At 48.0% G+C, this 11,320-nt stretch overlaps 2 protein-coding genes across 4 annotated transcripts in view; one reads left to right on the forward strand and one right to left on the reverse strand.

The window, feature by feature from the left end:
• The window catches only part of farp1 (FERM, RhoGEF (ARHGEF) and pleckstrin domain protein 1 (chondrocyte-derived)), a 40,083-nt gene extending 31,853 nt beyond the window's left edge, over positions 1 to 8,230 (forward strand). Inside the window, exons 15-27 of one of the 2 annotated variants that reach the window (XM_067260074.1) lie at positions 585 to 674; positions 1,490 to 1,623; positions 2,436 to 2,517; positions 2,888 to 3,125; positions 3,270 to 3,400; positions 3,547 to 3,615; positions 3,973 to 4,062; positions 4,158 to 4,240; positions 4,634 to 4,746; positions 5,875 to 6,038; positions 7,047 to 7,154; positions 7,303 to 7,454; positions 7,566 to 8,230. In XM_067260074.1, coding sequence (XP_067116175.1) covers positions 585 to 674; positions 1,490 to 1,623; positions 2,436 to 2,517; positions 2,888 to 3,125; positions 3,270 to 3,400; positions 3,547 to 3,615; positions 3,973 to 4,062; positions 4,158 to 4,240; positions 4,634 to 4,746; positions 5,875 to 6,038; positions 7,047 to 7,154; positions 7,303 to 7,454; positions 7,566 to 7,647 — 1,536 coding nt within the window. In that variant the 3' untranslated portion in view covers positions 7,648 to 8,230. The remainder of the gene's footprint in view (positions 1 to 584; positions 675 to 1,489; positions 1,624 to 2,435; positions 2,518 to 2,887; positions 3,126 to 3,269; positions 3,401 to 3,546; positions 3,616 to 3,972; positions 4,063 to 4,157; positions 4,241 to 4,633; positions 4,747 to 5,874; positions 6,039 to 7,046; positions 7,155 to 7,302; positions 7,455 to 7,565) is intronic. The other variant, XM_067260075.1, reaches the window with a different exon arrangement.
• A 216-nt stretch (positions 8,231 to 8,446) lies between these two features.
• Positions 8,447 to 9,996, reverse strand: LOC136965817 (gamma-glutamylaminecyclotransferase B-like). 2 transcript variants are annotated; one of them, XM_067260076.1, is made up of 2 exons: positions 9,933 to 9,996; positions 8,447 to 9,589 (listed from the first exon to the last, which is right to left on the reverse strand). In XM_067260076.1, exons 1-2 carry the CDS (start codon positions 9,972 to 9,974, stop codon positions 9,107 to 9,109), a joined length of 525 nt encoding a protein of 174 aa, XP_067116177.1. In that variant the 5' UTR covers positions 9,975 to 9,996; the 3' UTR covers positions 8,447 to 9,106. The 2 variants fall into 2 exon arrangements, with proteins under 2 accessions (XP_067116177.1, XP_067116179.1); XM_067260078.1 differs by having other exon boundaries at positions 8,447 to 9,629; positions 9,933 to 9,985.
• Between the last annotated feature and the right edge of the window lie 1,324 nt (positions 9,997 to 11,320).

The following is an 11,320-nucleotide window of genomic DNA, read 5'->3' on the forward strand; positions in this document are numbered from 1 at the left end:
AAAAGAAGGAGATGAGAAATCATTAACAGGACAAACGTTCAGAATGTGCTCACTGAAAGTATTGAAACGGTTACCAAGAGTGAACACAGCTGGGAGGGAGGGAGCGAGCTTGACAGAAACTTGGACTGTCAGCTAAAGGTCTTGAGTTATGATGTGTATCCCGTACTGTACTCGTGCGAGACGTTGCAAGGCTCTCAAAGGAGCTGTAGAAATACGCCCAGAATAGCCACAGGCCCAGATATCGCAGGCTCAGTTCTCCAACAGCTATATGGGCCACTAAACGTACACCCGGGATCACCAGACTCCTGGGTGGAGCTTGTGAAAATTAGTTTTACGAGAGTATTACACCAGTTGACCAGATCCACTTTACTATCCAACATCTAGAGCAAGAAGCAGCTGCTTGATTTGTAAGGGCTGTTGTATCCAGATAGTCAATGGGCTTACTGATCTATCTATGGAAAAAGTCAAACAAAACATTCATTCAGCTCCTAATAAACGTATAATTGCATGGAAGTCAAATGTGTGTAAAGTTAATCGGTCGCAGGTCGATGGTGATCAGAAAGCTGTGTGTCTCTTGTGTCCAGAAGTTCCCCACTGACAAAGCCTACTTCATCGCCAAAGAGTTGCTCACAACAGAGAGGACCTTCCTGAAAGACCTGGAGGTTATCACTGTGGTAAGGCTCCCATGTTTTAGGGTGTGTGTGTGTGTGTTCTGCTACTGTAAACTGTATTGCTGCTGTCTGCTGTTTGTTCTGCTGCCTGTCTTGGCATCCTGCTGATATGCTACGGGCTGTTAGTTTAAACCTTCCCAGCTCACCCACAAGACAAACTCTTCTGTCCCTCATCTCTCTCTCTCCCACACGGCTGTTTCAGGGTGTGTTTTCCATCATCTTTGATGTGGGTGGGGAAGACGTAGGGCGCTTTTTTAAACACCTCTTAAATAGTTTTCCTGGCTGCCAGATCTGAGCTTCCCCCCCTTCCACCTCCCTCCCTCCCTCCCTTGCGTCTTCTTCCTGGATGCTCCTGGGCCCCTGAGGTGCAGCTTTGGAGCTGCTGGTGCTAGCCTTCTGTTGACAACCCCCCCCCCCTCTCCCCACAAGCACCACTGCCTACTAACTCACCAACTCAAACAGACACAAGCATAACAGAAGAGTGTGTGTGGGGAGTGAAGGGATTTGAGTGTCTGTGGAATTTGGCACCACCACATCAGGTGGTCTCTGTTTGTCCTCCAGCAGGATCAACACTAAACTGTGTGTTTATGATTAAAGCCGCTGCAAACAAATGGCCGGGTGTGTTAAAAGCAACCTATCTACCCCACCCCACCCCACTGCTATCGGCTCAAGGACTAGCACACTATAAAATAAAATCAACACCATGCCATGTAATGAAACTACTGTGCTACTATCCTCTTCCAAGGTCACAGGCTATCTCTTAAATGTCTCTGTGTGTGTGTGTCTGTGTGTGTGTCTGTGTCTGTGCGTTGTCCCAGTCCTTCCCTAGCTTGGTGGGTAAAGATGAGGCCTTGCCCGAGTCTCTCAGGAGCCTGGTGTCTGCCAGCTATGACCCTGTCCACTCCTTCCACCTGGCCTTCCTCAAGGAGGTGGAGCAGAGGCTGGCACTGTGGTGAGTGTGTGTGTGTGTGTGTCATGCGTGTTTTGTCGGTATCACTCGTCACCGTCACTCCTCAGGACACAGTGGGTTCCTGGCCCCCTCTTTCACTCCCATCGCAGTCACAGCAGCTTGGAGGGGTTCAAAGTGCTCTGATTGAACTGGCTGGAGAGGTGTCAACAGAACATGACACCACCACCACGTGTTGGAAACAAGGACAGACCATGGACTGCTGCCTCCAGCCTCTCTATAGAAGCTCTTAGCCCCATCAGAAAGCTGTTGCGAGAGAGCCAGGCAACCCACACAGAGGGTCATTTTTCACACCGCCCGGTTGGGGAGACTACCTGGCATTGATCGACAGCTGGATAAATTGGCTTCTTGTTCCCGTCAAATGTCCTCGGCTCTCCCAGTCCCCTTGCTGGTGCCATGAGTGACACTGAGCCTCCGTCTGGGAGAAGGAGGTAGCGGCAGGTGATTGATGAAGCTGGGAAAGAGGGAACAAACTGGATTTCCCCGTTTGACGTGAGAGTTGTGCTCTGAGGTGCACTGCTGTGGTGCGCCCTCTGCTGGTCGATACAGGACACTGTGCCATAAGAAATGTGTGTTGTTTCTATTTGGTCGTGTATTGAACATGTGGGATTTGAGCTTTGAGGAGCATGAGCCAAGGTGGGGGCCATAACTCTAAAAGGCTGAGGCCCTCTCGACAAGCTGATACCAGGGACTGTTTCCCCATTGCAACATGGATAGGGAAGAAGTGAGGGGGGGCTCAAAATGAGTGATGAGTGGAATTCATCGAGTCATCCCTTTTTTCTCTCTCCGTCTCTCAGGGAGGGACGTTCCAACGCCCACATCAAAGGAGACTACCAGCGAATAGGAGACTTGATGCTGAAAAACATCCAGGGATTGAAGGTTCAGTTGCACATCTGAATCTCATTCATACAGTAGCCCATGGTCTACACACACACGCACACATACTTCACTATAATAGGAAGCGTATGGATAAGAAATCGCTGCTTTCTTCCAATATGACCGTACATGCCAAGAATGGCTGTAGGTTTTTGTTAAACCACATGATGTAAGGAAATGATAGCATTAGATCAGTATGTGAGTGCCTGTTGATTCCTTGTTTCTAGTTTGGCCAGTAACACAAATATTGCGAAGCTCCGTAAAAGGACTTCTAAGAATGTCTGGAGAATCATCTAACGCTATTTCCCAAACGGCATAAACTCTGCCACTGACATCCACCCCCTCACTCCTCCCTCCCCCTCCGTCCCGGCAGCAGCTGACGGTGCACCTCCAGAGGCACTCCGAGGTGCTGCTGGAGGTGGAGCGCTCCTGCCGCACCTCCAGGAGGCTGGAGGGGTTGTGCCGGGACTTTGAGCAGCAGAAGGTGTGCTACCTGCCCCTCAACATCTTCCTGCTGCGCCCTCTGCATCGCCTGCTGCACTACAAACTCATCCTGGAGCGTCTCTGCAAACACTACCCCCCCACGCACGAGGACTTCAGGGACTCCAGAGGTGGGGGGTGTATGCGTGTGTGTGTATGTGTGTGTATGTGTGTGGGAGGAGAGGTTGTGCTAGTGGTTATTGTCTGTCCTCCTGCCAAATCTGCAGCCTAACCTTTGACCCCTCCTCCCCCCCGTCCGCCCTGGTACCCTGCAGCTGCGCTGGCAGACGTGTCCGAGATGGTTGTCCAGCTTCACGGCACCATGATCAAGATGGAGAACTTCCAGAAGCTTCTGGAGCTGAAGAAGGATCTGACCGGCATCGACAACCTGGCAGTCCCTGGCAGGGTGAGGAACCTCACTTCAATGGATCCACTATCTAAAAGCTTTCAATCCAGTTCGGAAATCTACAAAGCTCTTAAGTAGGAGTCGATGGAGGAACTATATCTTGATTAATAACATACCGTATCTATATCTGTGTGTGTGTGTTTCAGGAGTTCATTCGACTGGGTTGCCTCAGCAAGCTCTCAGGAAAAGGCCTGCAGCAAAGAATGTTCTTCCTGGTAAAGCATCACTTCCTCCTTCCTTAACCTGTATCGGTGGTTTGTTTGGCACAGTAAACCTGCCTCAGTGCACACATCTAATCCAGTTCATGTTCCTGCATTGGCCTGCATCAGTATGTGGCAAAAGGACCTTCAGGCTTCACTTTTGGTCACCTTGTAGCATGACTGAACTACAAAATGAAGATGACGTGTTTGTGTCAGGTGGTCAATATGCTTTGGGCCGCCAGCGTGTGTTCCCCATCGCAGACTTGTATTGTGGCTTGTCTAACGTGGCTGACCATCCCCCTCCACCCCCATTCTGACAGTCCAGATAACAACACTGGGTTCTTTCCTTCCTTCCTCCCCGCTTGGCTGCAGTTCAGCGACTGTCTGGTGTACACCAGCCGAGGGATGACGCCAGCCAACCAGTTCAAAGTGCACGGCCAGCTGCCCCTGTACGACATGACGGTAAGCGGTGCTGCCTTGAATCGAACGCACCTAAAGTCCGTTAGGAAGGCAGACGCAGCATTCCGACACATTTTGGTTTCTCCCCTCCTCCTTAGATCAGAGAGAGCGAGGCTGAATGGGGCGTCCCTCACTCCTTCACCCTCTTCGGCCAGCGGCAGTCCCTGGTAGTAGCGGCCAGGTGAGGCACACACACACACACACCGTTCCTGATCTTCCGACCAGGACGCAGCATGACCCCCTTCATCGTCTAAGTGAAGATCACATTCAATATGAATGGAGCGCGTCTGCTCATAAGAATAACCGGATGAAATATTGATCACGGTGCCCCTGGCTCATTAAAGATGGAGGACTCCCCAACCTATTATGATGTTCTCTATTGAGTGCCTTGCCGTGGATGTGCCTGTTAGCAGTGCACATGTGTGATTTACCTGAACAATTCATCGTGTGACATCCAGGCCTCCGCCCCCCCACCCAGAACCTCCCCCCCTCACTACACAGCTATCCCTCTGTCCATGCCGGCTCATAGCGGTGACACCATTAATGATGAATGGCGCTCCCTGCTCTCCTCCAGCTCGTCGTCGGAGATGGAGAAGTGGGTGGAGGACATCAGGATGGCCATCGACCTGGCGGAGCAGAGCAGCGGGCCCTCCACGGACCTCCTGTCCAGCAGCCTGACTGACAGCAGTGAGTCCCCCCCAGTAATACATACACGCATAGACCCCTACACCAACACCTGCGACTTGTAAAGCCGTACAAACACGACATGCTCCCAGTAGAGCTGTGTGAGTGAACATGGGGTTCTAGTGGGTCCTCCAGGCAACTCCATAAAACCATTTACACCCCGCCCCCCCCCCCCCCCCCCCTTTCAGCCTTTCCCACAGGGAGAGCCGGTAACATGATCCACGATGGGTGTCCACCCTGCTTTTCTCTTCTTCTTTTCACTCCTGTCCATCTTTTCTCCTTTTATCTCCCCGGTTGACGTGCCTGAGAAGAGACCCTGGACAGACCCTGGAGGTCTGTGTCTATTATCGAGGCCATTGTTGGGTCTCCGGGGGCCTCCGCTCTCGTTTCTCACGCATTGTTTTACAGACCTGTCACTGCCTGCAATAGGACCTCTCTGAGGTCTTCTTTGATTGGGTCCTGCCTGCTGTCCCTCGGGGCTCCTCTGCAGGCTGGCGTGCTCTCTCCTGTCCCTCGGGGCTCCTCTGCAGGCTGGCGTGCTCTCTCCTGTCCCTCGGGGCTCCTCTGCAGGCTGGCGTGCTCTCTCCTGTCCCTCGGGGCTCCTCTGCAGGCTGGCGTGCTCTCTCCTGTCCCTCGGGGCTCCTCTGCAGGCTGGCGTGCTCTCTCCTGTCCCTCGGGGCTCCTCTGCAGGCTGGCGTGCTCTCTCCTGTCCCTCGGGGCTCCTCTGCAGGCTGGCGTGCTCTCTCCTGTCCCTCGGGGCTCCTCTGCAGGCTGGCGTGCTCTCTCCTGTCCCTCGGGGCTCCTCTGCAGGCTGGCGTGCTCTCTCCTGTCCCTCCAGGGAAGGAGAGCTGCTGTCTGGGTTCAATCGTACCTTAGAAAGAGCCCAGACAGTATAGAGGTGGATGAATTGAACTTTGATCATTCTATATCCCGTCTTTATTTTATTTTTTTACACAAGGCAGAGGTCACAAAGCACTGTGCTTCATATTGTACTTGGGAACAATGACTCGGCAACAATTCTAATACTGATTGTGATTGATGTGCCCACCAGAGGGAGGGGCGAAGGACTTCCTGGATCAGCCTCTGGTTCTCTTTAACACCCTTCTTCTCTCCGCGGTCACGTTTTCCCAGAATCCCCAGAGGAGGGCGGGTTGGAGCAGGAGTCGGAGGAGGAGCTGAGCGCCTCGAGGACGTCTCTGGAGAGACAGGCTCCTCACCGTGGCAACACCACCGTGCACGTGTGCTGGCACAGGAACACCAGTGTGTCCATGGTGGACTTTAGTGTGGCCGTGGAGGTACCTGCCACTGTGTGTGTGTGTGTGCGCGTGCGTGTTTTCACTACATTTGTGTTTTAACCGTGTTAACCACTTCATCCATGGTTTCTCTTCTCACTGGCAGTGGTGTCTGTCCTCTGGTCTCACACACCACCGTAGACATCTAGCTGCTTGTGCTGAATGCTACGAGGGGGTGGATATCACTCTGTCTTCTCTTCCACACAGGACTGACTGTCTGACCTCTGTTCCTTCTCTCTGTGTCCTCATTCTCTCTCTCCTGCCTGTGTTTTAAATGTCCAACTCTGTCCTGTTCCCTAAAACTTGTAGCTGTGAAGTGGTGGCTTTGTTTTTCCAGATGTGTCACCTGTCCAGTCTCAGTTACTGCCACGGTGTCAGTGTCTGTCAGCCTGATGAACAACCTTTGTTTTCACCTCTCCATTTATCACCGTCTCTCTTCTTCTCTTCCTCTATCCACTTCCTCTGTCTGTCCTCTTTCTTCCTACATCTCCCGCCTTCCTATGTCCGTGTCTCTCCGTCCTTCTGTGGGTAGGGGACCCTAGTCCAGTCAGTGAGTCTAAAGTGCACTTCGCTAAGCCAGGCAGGATACAGGGGCCTGTGGCTCTTTCAGTGGTCTGCTGGTACCGAGCTCTCAGCCTCTCCTTTACTGACACCTGCAGGACTAGAGAGGTACTGCAACAAGGCTTAAAGAGTAGTTGAACTTGTTACACATTAAGTTAAGTAGAAGGTAAAGCACCTGATGTCATGGACTATACTGTTATTGGGATGATTTTCTTCTGCATGTTTTGTCATTCAAACATTGTTTAAATGTTGTTCGGTTTTGTTGTTTCAGTAACTTGCATGGATGGGCATGCTGATACATGTTTAATATTACGGTTTTGTCATTGTTTTGCCTTTCATTCTGAAGAAAGGAGAGGCTTCCACTGTAGAGATGCTGTTGGACTAGATTTTCAAGCCCCAAGTGTTGCCAACGTTGTCCTGCCTTTCCCTCTCTCTCCCCTTCCCTCTCAGAACCAGCTGTCAGGAAACCTGTTGAGGAAGTTTAAGAATAGCAACGGCTGGCAGAAGCTCTGGGTGGTGTTCACCAACTTCAGCCTGTTTTTCTACAAGTCACACCAGGTGAGCTCCATCTTAATTGGTCTTTTTGTTTATTCAGGTGATAAGCTAACGTTTCAGTGCACAAGATACCAGTGCCTAGTTTAAAGGGTCAGCGTTTCACGACGGAAAACCTAACAGAAACCACAACCCACCCTCTGCCGTGTTCCAGGATGACTACCCGCTGGCCAGCCTCCCTCTGCTGGGCTACTCGGTCACTGTGCCCTCAGAGTCAGAAAACATCCACAAGGACTACGTCTTCAAGCTCCACTTCAAGTCCCACGTGTACTACTTCAGATCAGAGAGCGAGTACACCTTTGAGAGGTGAGGACCTTGGCTGAACATGCTGACATTACAAGTGAAAAATAATTGTGAATTAATTCTTAAAAAATGTGTTATTCAACTTACACCCCCCCCCCCCCCCCCCCACACCAGATGGATGGAGGTGATCCGCAGTGCTACCTGTTCATCCAGCCGTGCTGTACCACACAGCAGAAAGGACCCTCACCCCTACTGAGCTGCTGTCCCCTCCACACGCCTCCCCCCCCCCTCACACCTTTCCAAGGTCTGCGGGCCCACTTCACACGATTTCCAGATAACTTCATTGTTTCGCCCCCGTAGTGTCTGAATAGAAAGAAAAAAATTGCAGTGGCGGTCAGACAGTCGTTCATTACTATCAGTAAGCAGCGAAGTTCAACTGCACATGCTGGAAACGTTTCTTTTAAACTTTCTGTTCTTTGCTTATGAGGGAGCTAAAGTTTCTTGATAGAGTATGTTTGTCTGTATATAACCTATGCTTTGTAATGAATGTGTCATTTCTATCCGTAAAAATACATCAGACTGCTTTAAAGCAATTATGACTTTCTTTTGTATGACATCATTTTGTACAATTTTCAACAGACTGTGAAACAATCAATACTCTGTTTGATATGTTAGATTTGTTTGTGTTTCATTTATATTTTGTAGGTCAGTGTTTAAAATAAAAAAAATCTAACACTAACACTTTATTTTAAAGGGACATTGTTGGCTTTGAGGTTCAACTATGAGTGCCAAACAAATATTACTTTTCATTTTTTCTGAGTAAAAGTATGTTAACATGTGTTTGTCTTTTTTCCTTTTCTGGCAAACTTGAGATTTTAGTCCTGAAATGAACATAATAGTAGGTGAACTGCTAGTTGGAGATGATTCCCAATATAGTAAGATATTTCACTAAATCTAGAAAATAATGTTACCGATGTCTGGAAGGCCAATTCCATCGTAATTCCATTATGTGAAGAGTATAGGGATAAAACAAACTCACTGAACATAAAGCAATAAAAAATTATTTAATGATTGTGTTTATTTGAATGTACATGTTGGGTTTGAGGTACACACTGTGAATGATTACTACCTACATTCTACTGGACTCTTACCAAGCCTTTTTCAGTAATTAGTCAGCCAACCCAGAGATTGTCAACAGTGAGCCAACATACAATTAGTACAAAGACTGAAGTACTATTATATAACATAATCTAAATAACAAAGGCTGACTTCACTATGATACAGCCTTGTAACTGCACACGTAACATGTTCCCTGTGATAGCGGTACTCTGAGTTCCTTTCAAGGAAAGAAAAATGTGGGTCCTGAGGTTACACCAGTTGAGAAACACTGGTATACAGTTTCTAAATAAGTTATAAAAGAGACACAAAGTTAAATGTTTCCCTAGAGCGTATCTGTAAATAAATGGTCAGAGGTTTTTAAAAGTATACATTGTGCATTACTACTACAAACATTTAAAAAAAATTGCTGTTAAAATTTGCATAAACTGAGCACATTCCTGTAGTTTTGTTGCTTTGTTATCTGGTCTCCCTTTACGTAAGCCTAGTGTTAGCCAGAGTTCAGATTTGGGGATAGGCCTCTCTTTGCACACAAGGAATAATGAACACAGAATTATTCTTATACAGGATAACAGTTACATCTTTAACTTTTCTAACAGTTATCTGGCCTCCCTGTCTACATAGACAAGTCCATGATCCCCATAGGCATCAAAGCTCTCATAGTTGGGCTTTTTGGGCCAGTCTGGTTGGTAGGCGGTAGTGCTGTAGACAAATGCCTCAATGGTGCTTCCTCCAGAAAGGCTCTTCTCTCCCTGTCCGACCCACTCGTCCACCTCAAGCTTTACTGGGGTCCTCTGGTACATGGTTGGGCAGCCCTCAAACCTGTCCAGAAACTCAAGCATTTGAGGGTCAACATTGTAGACTTCTCCTTTCACCCGCTGGCCCTCTCCGGGAATATTGAGGAGGAATGGGATGTTGTGTTCTCCAGCGATCACCAGAGGGTACCTCTCCAAGGTGTGAGCATTTGCAACAAATTCCGCTGCCCCGTTAGACTTGTCCAGCATTCTGAAGTAGTTGGGTTGACCCTTCTTCAACGTACCGTACACAAAGATAGGTGTCATCTGGACTGAGGATAGGGAAGTCTGCAATCATAACAGCCCGAGGCTAGTTTAAAGCCTACAACTGGTTCATGTGAGACAACAGAGTGAAGCCTTAAAAGCGGAATATACTTTGCATGCAGCTTGCTAATAAATTCATAAAAAACACTTCACATTTCACTTTCAACCCGGAGGAGCTCTATGAATAATTGCCCAAATCCTGTAACCTAGCCTCAACGCCGGCTGGCGTCTAGACCAGAGTCAGGGAGAAATTGATCTTTATGACTCTGGTCATGACTAGTCTAAATCTAGAGTTTAACTATCCTTTTAAATTAAAGATTTAAAGATAACATGTTTTTTTGTCAGTTCAGGCTAGTTACTTACTTACCAATAACACATTCAACTGAGCGATGACACGCAGTACGTTCATTTCAGTCAACAGTCAACATAGTACCCTAAGGGTTTATACAGGAAGAATAAAAACATACTCTCGCGAGTTCTGCGCAAAGAACATTGATTTGATCCAGAGGGGACACTCTACTGGCCACGATTTGTACATGCATCAGTTCAGTCAAAAAATTACGCCTTTCTTATAAGGACCATCAATCACTGTAAATCCTGTAAAGCCATAATCGGCATAGGATGGCACCCATAGGCACAAACAAGAAAATTAACTGATATTTTTATTGCACCATCTGGTGATATTATAACTCAGGGAGGGCCAGAGCGATGGGGTGAGGTGGTGTGCCAGGCTCTAGCTCAGTGGCAGAGACAGGAGACAGATGTCCAGAGGCTTTGGGCTAAAGCCGTGCTGTGGTTATGTGGAGGGGCAATATTACTATGCAGCAGCCATACAAAAAGGCTCTGTTTGGGTTAAGTGAGGTTCAGCAGAGTTGCTCATTACATTTATAGTAGCTCACACACACGGACCCAAGCAAGTCTGGTCTGTTTAGTTATAACCCTTTACTGCATGCACATGCAGATACACATGGTTCACATATGTCATGTCTTCTGCTAAGTAGTTTACATTACTACCTGTTATGAACTGTCCAACTTCCAGTCAGTCCACATTTAGTATGATGTTAAACCATGTTCAGTCTTACTGGCTGTCTGGCTCCCGTCCCTTTTTGTAGCAGAACAGGTAGCCTACCCCACTATTAGAGCAATCAGAGACCACCCCCTTCTGATGGCTCTAATAGCGCTTGAAAGTCTGTTGATGTATCCTCACAGACATTTAATGGATTCAATTCAGTCATCTGGGAAGCTAAAACACTCCCGCACTGAAGAAAACAGCACACACACACACACACACACACACACACACACACACACACACACACACACACGGGCTGCCAGTATGTGTTATGCTAATTGATTTTATTAATGAAGTGAAGTACACTTGAGAAGACAGAAACAGATTGATGCTTATCAGCACAGAGCTGGTTTGCTGTGTTCTGATCTGACACTGAGGAGATGAGATGCAAGATTACAGCCGGCCTGCGGTTTCAGATGTTACACTGAGGCAGCTACCATCTGCCAGTGGATGCTTGAAATTTATCGTGCGTGACAAGGTCCACATTTTAGATACTGTATTTTATAAAAAGAAATTGTGTTATAATGCACATTCTTTTAGTTGGTTTGCACATGTATGCAATGCTGTGTAAAGCTCATTCATTTATTGATTTGAACAGAGTACTCGGCTCGTAAACATCAGTTTAGACAATGTTGATTTGTATTAAAATGTTATGACTAATTGTAATTATCTAGGGGAAACAT

Source organism: Osmerus mordax, chromosome 22 (genome assembly GCF_038355195.1).
Source record: "Osmerus mordax isolate fOsmMor3 chromosome 22, fOsmMor3.pri, whole genome shotgun sequence".
Lineage (NCBI taxonomy): Eukaryota > Metazoa > Chordata > Actinopteri > Osmeriformes > Osmeridae > Osmerus > Osmerus mordax.

What these genes read in the sequence shown, in the direction of transcription:
- LOC136965817 (XM_067260076.1), bottom strand. Translation starts at nt 9,974, where the DNA reads ATGAACGTACTGCGTGTCATCGCTCAGTTGAATGTGTTATTG. An exon ending in CTCAGTTGAATGTGTTATTG is followed by an intron (nt 9,590 to 9,932) that starts GTAAGTAAGTAA and finishes TTATGATTGCAG; the next exon opens with ACTTCCCTATCCTCAGTCCA.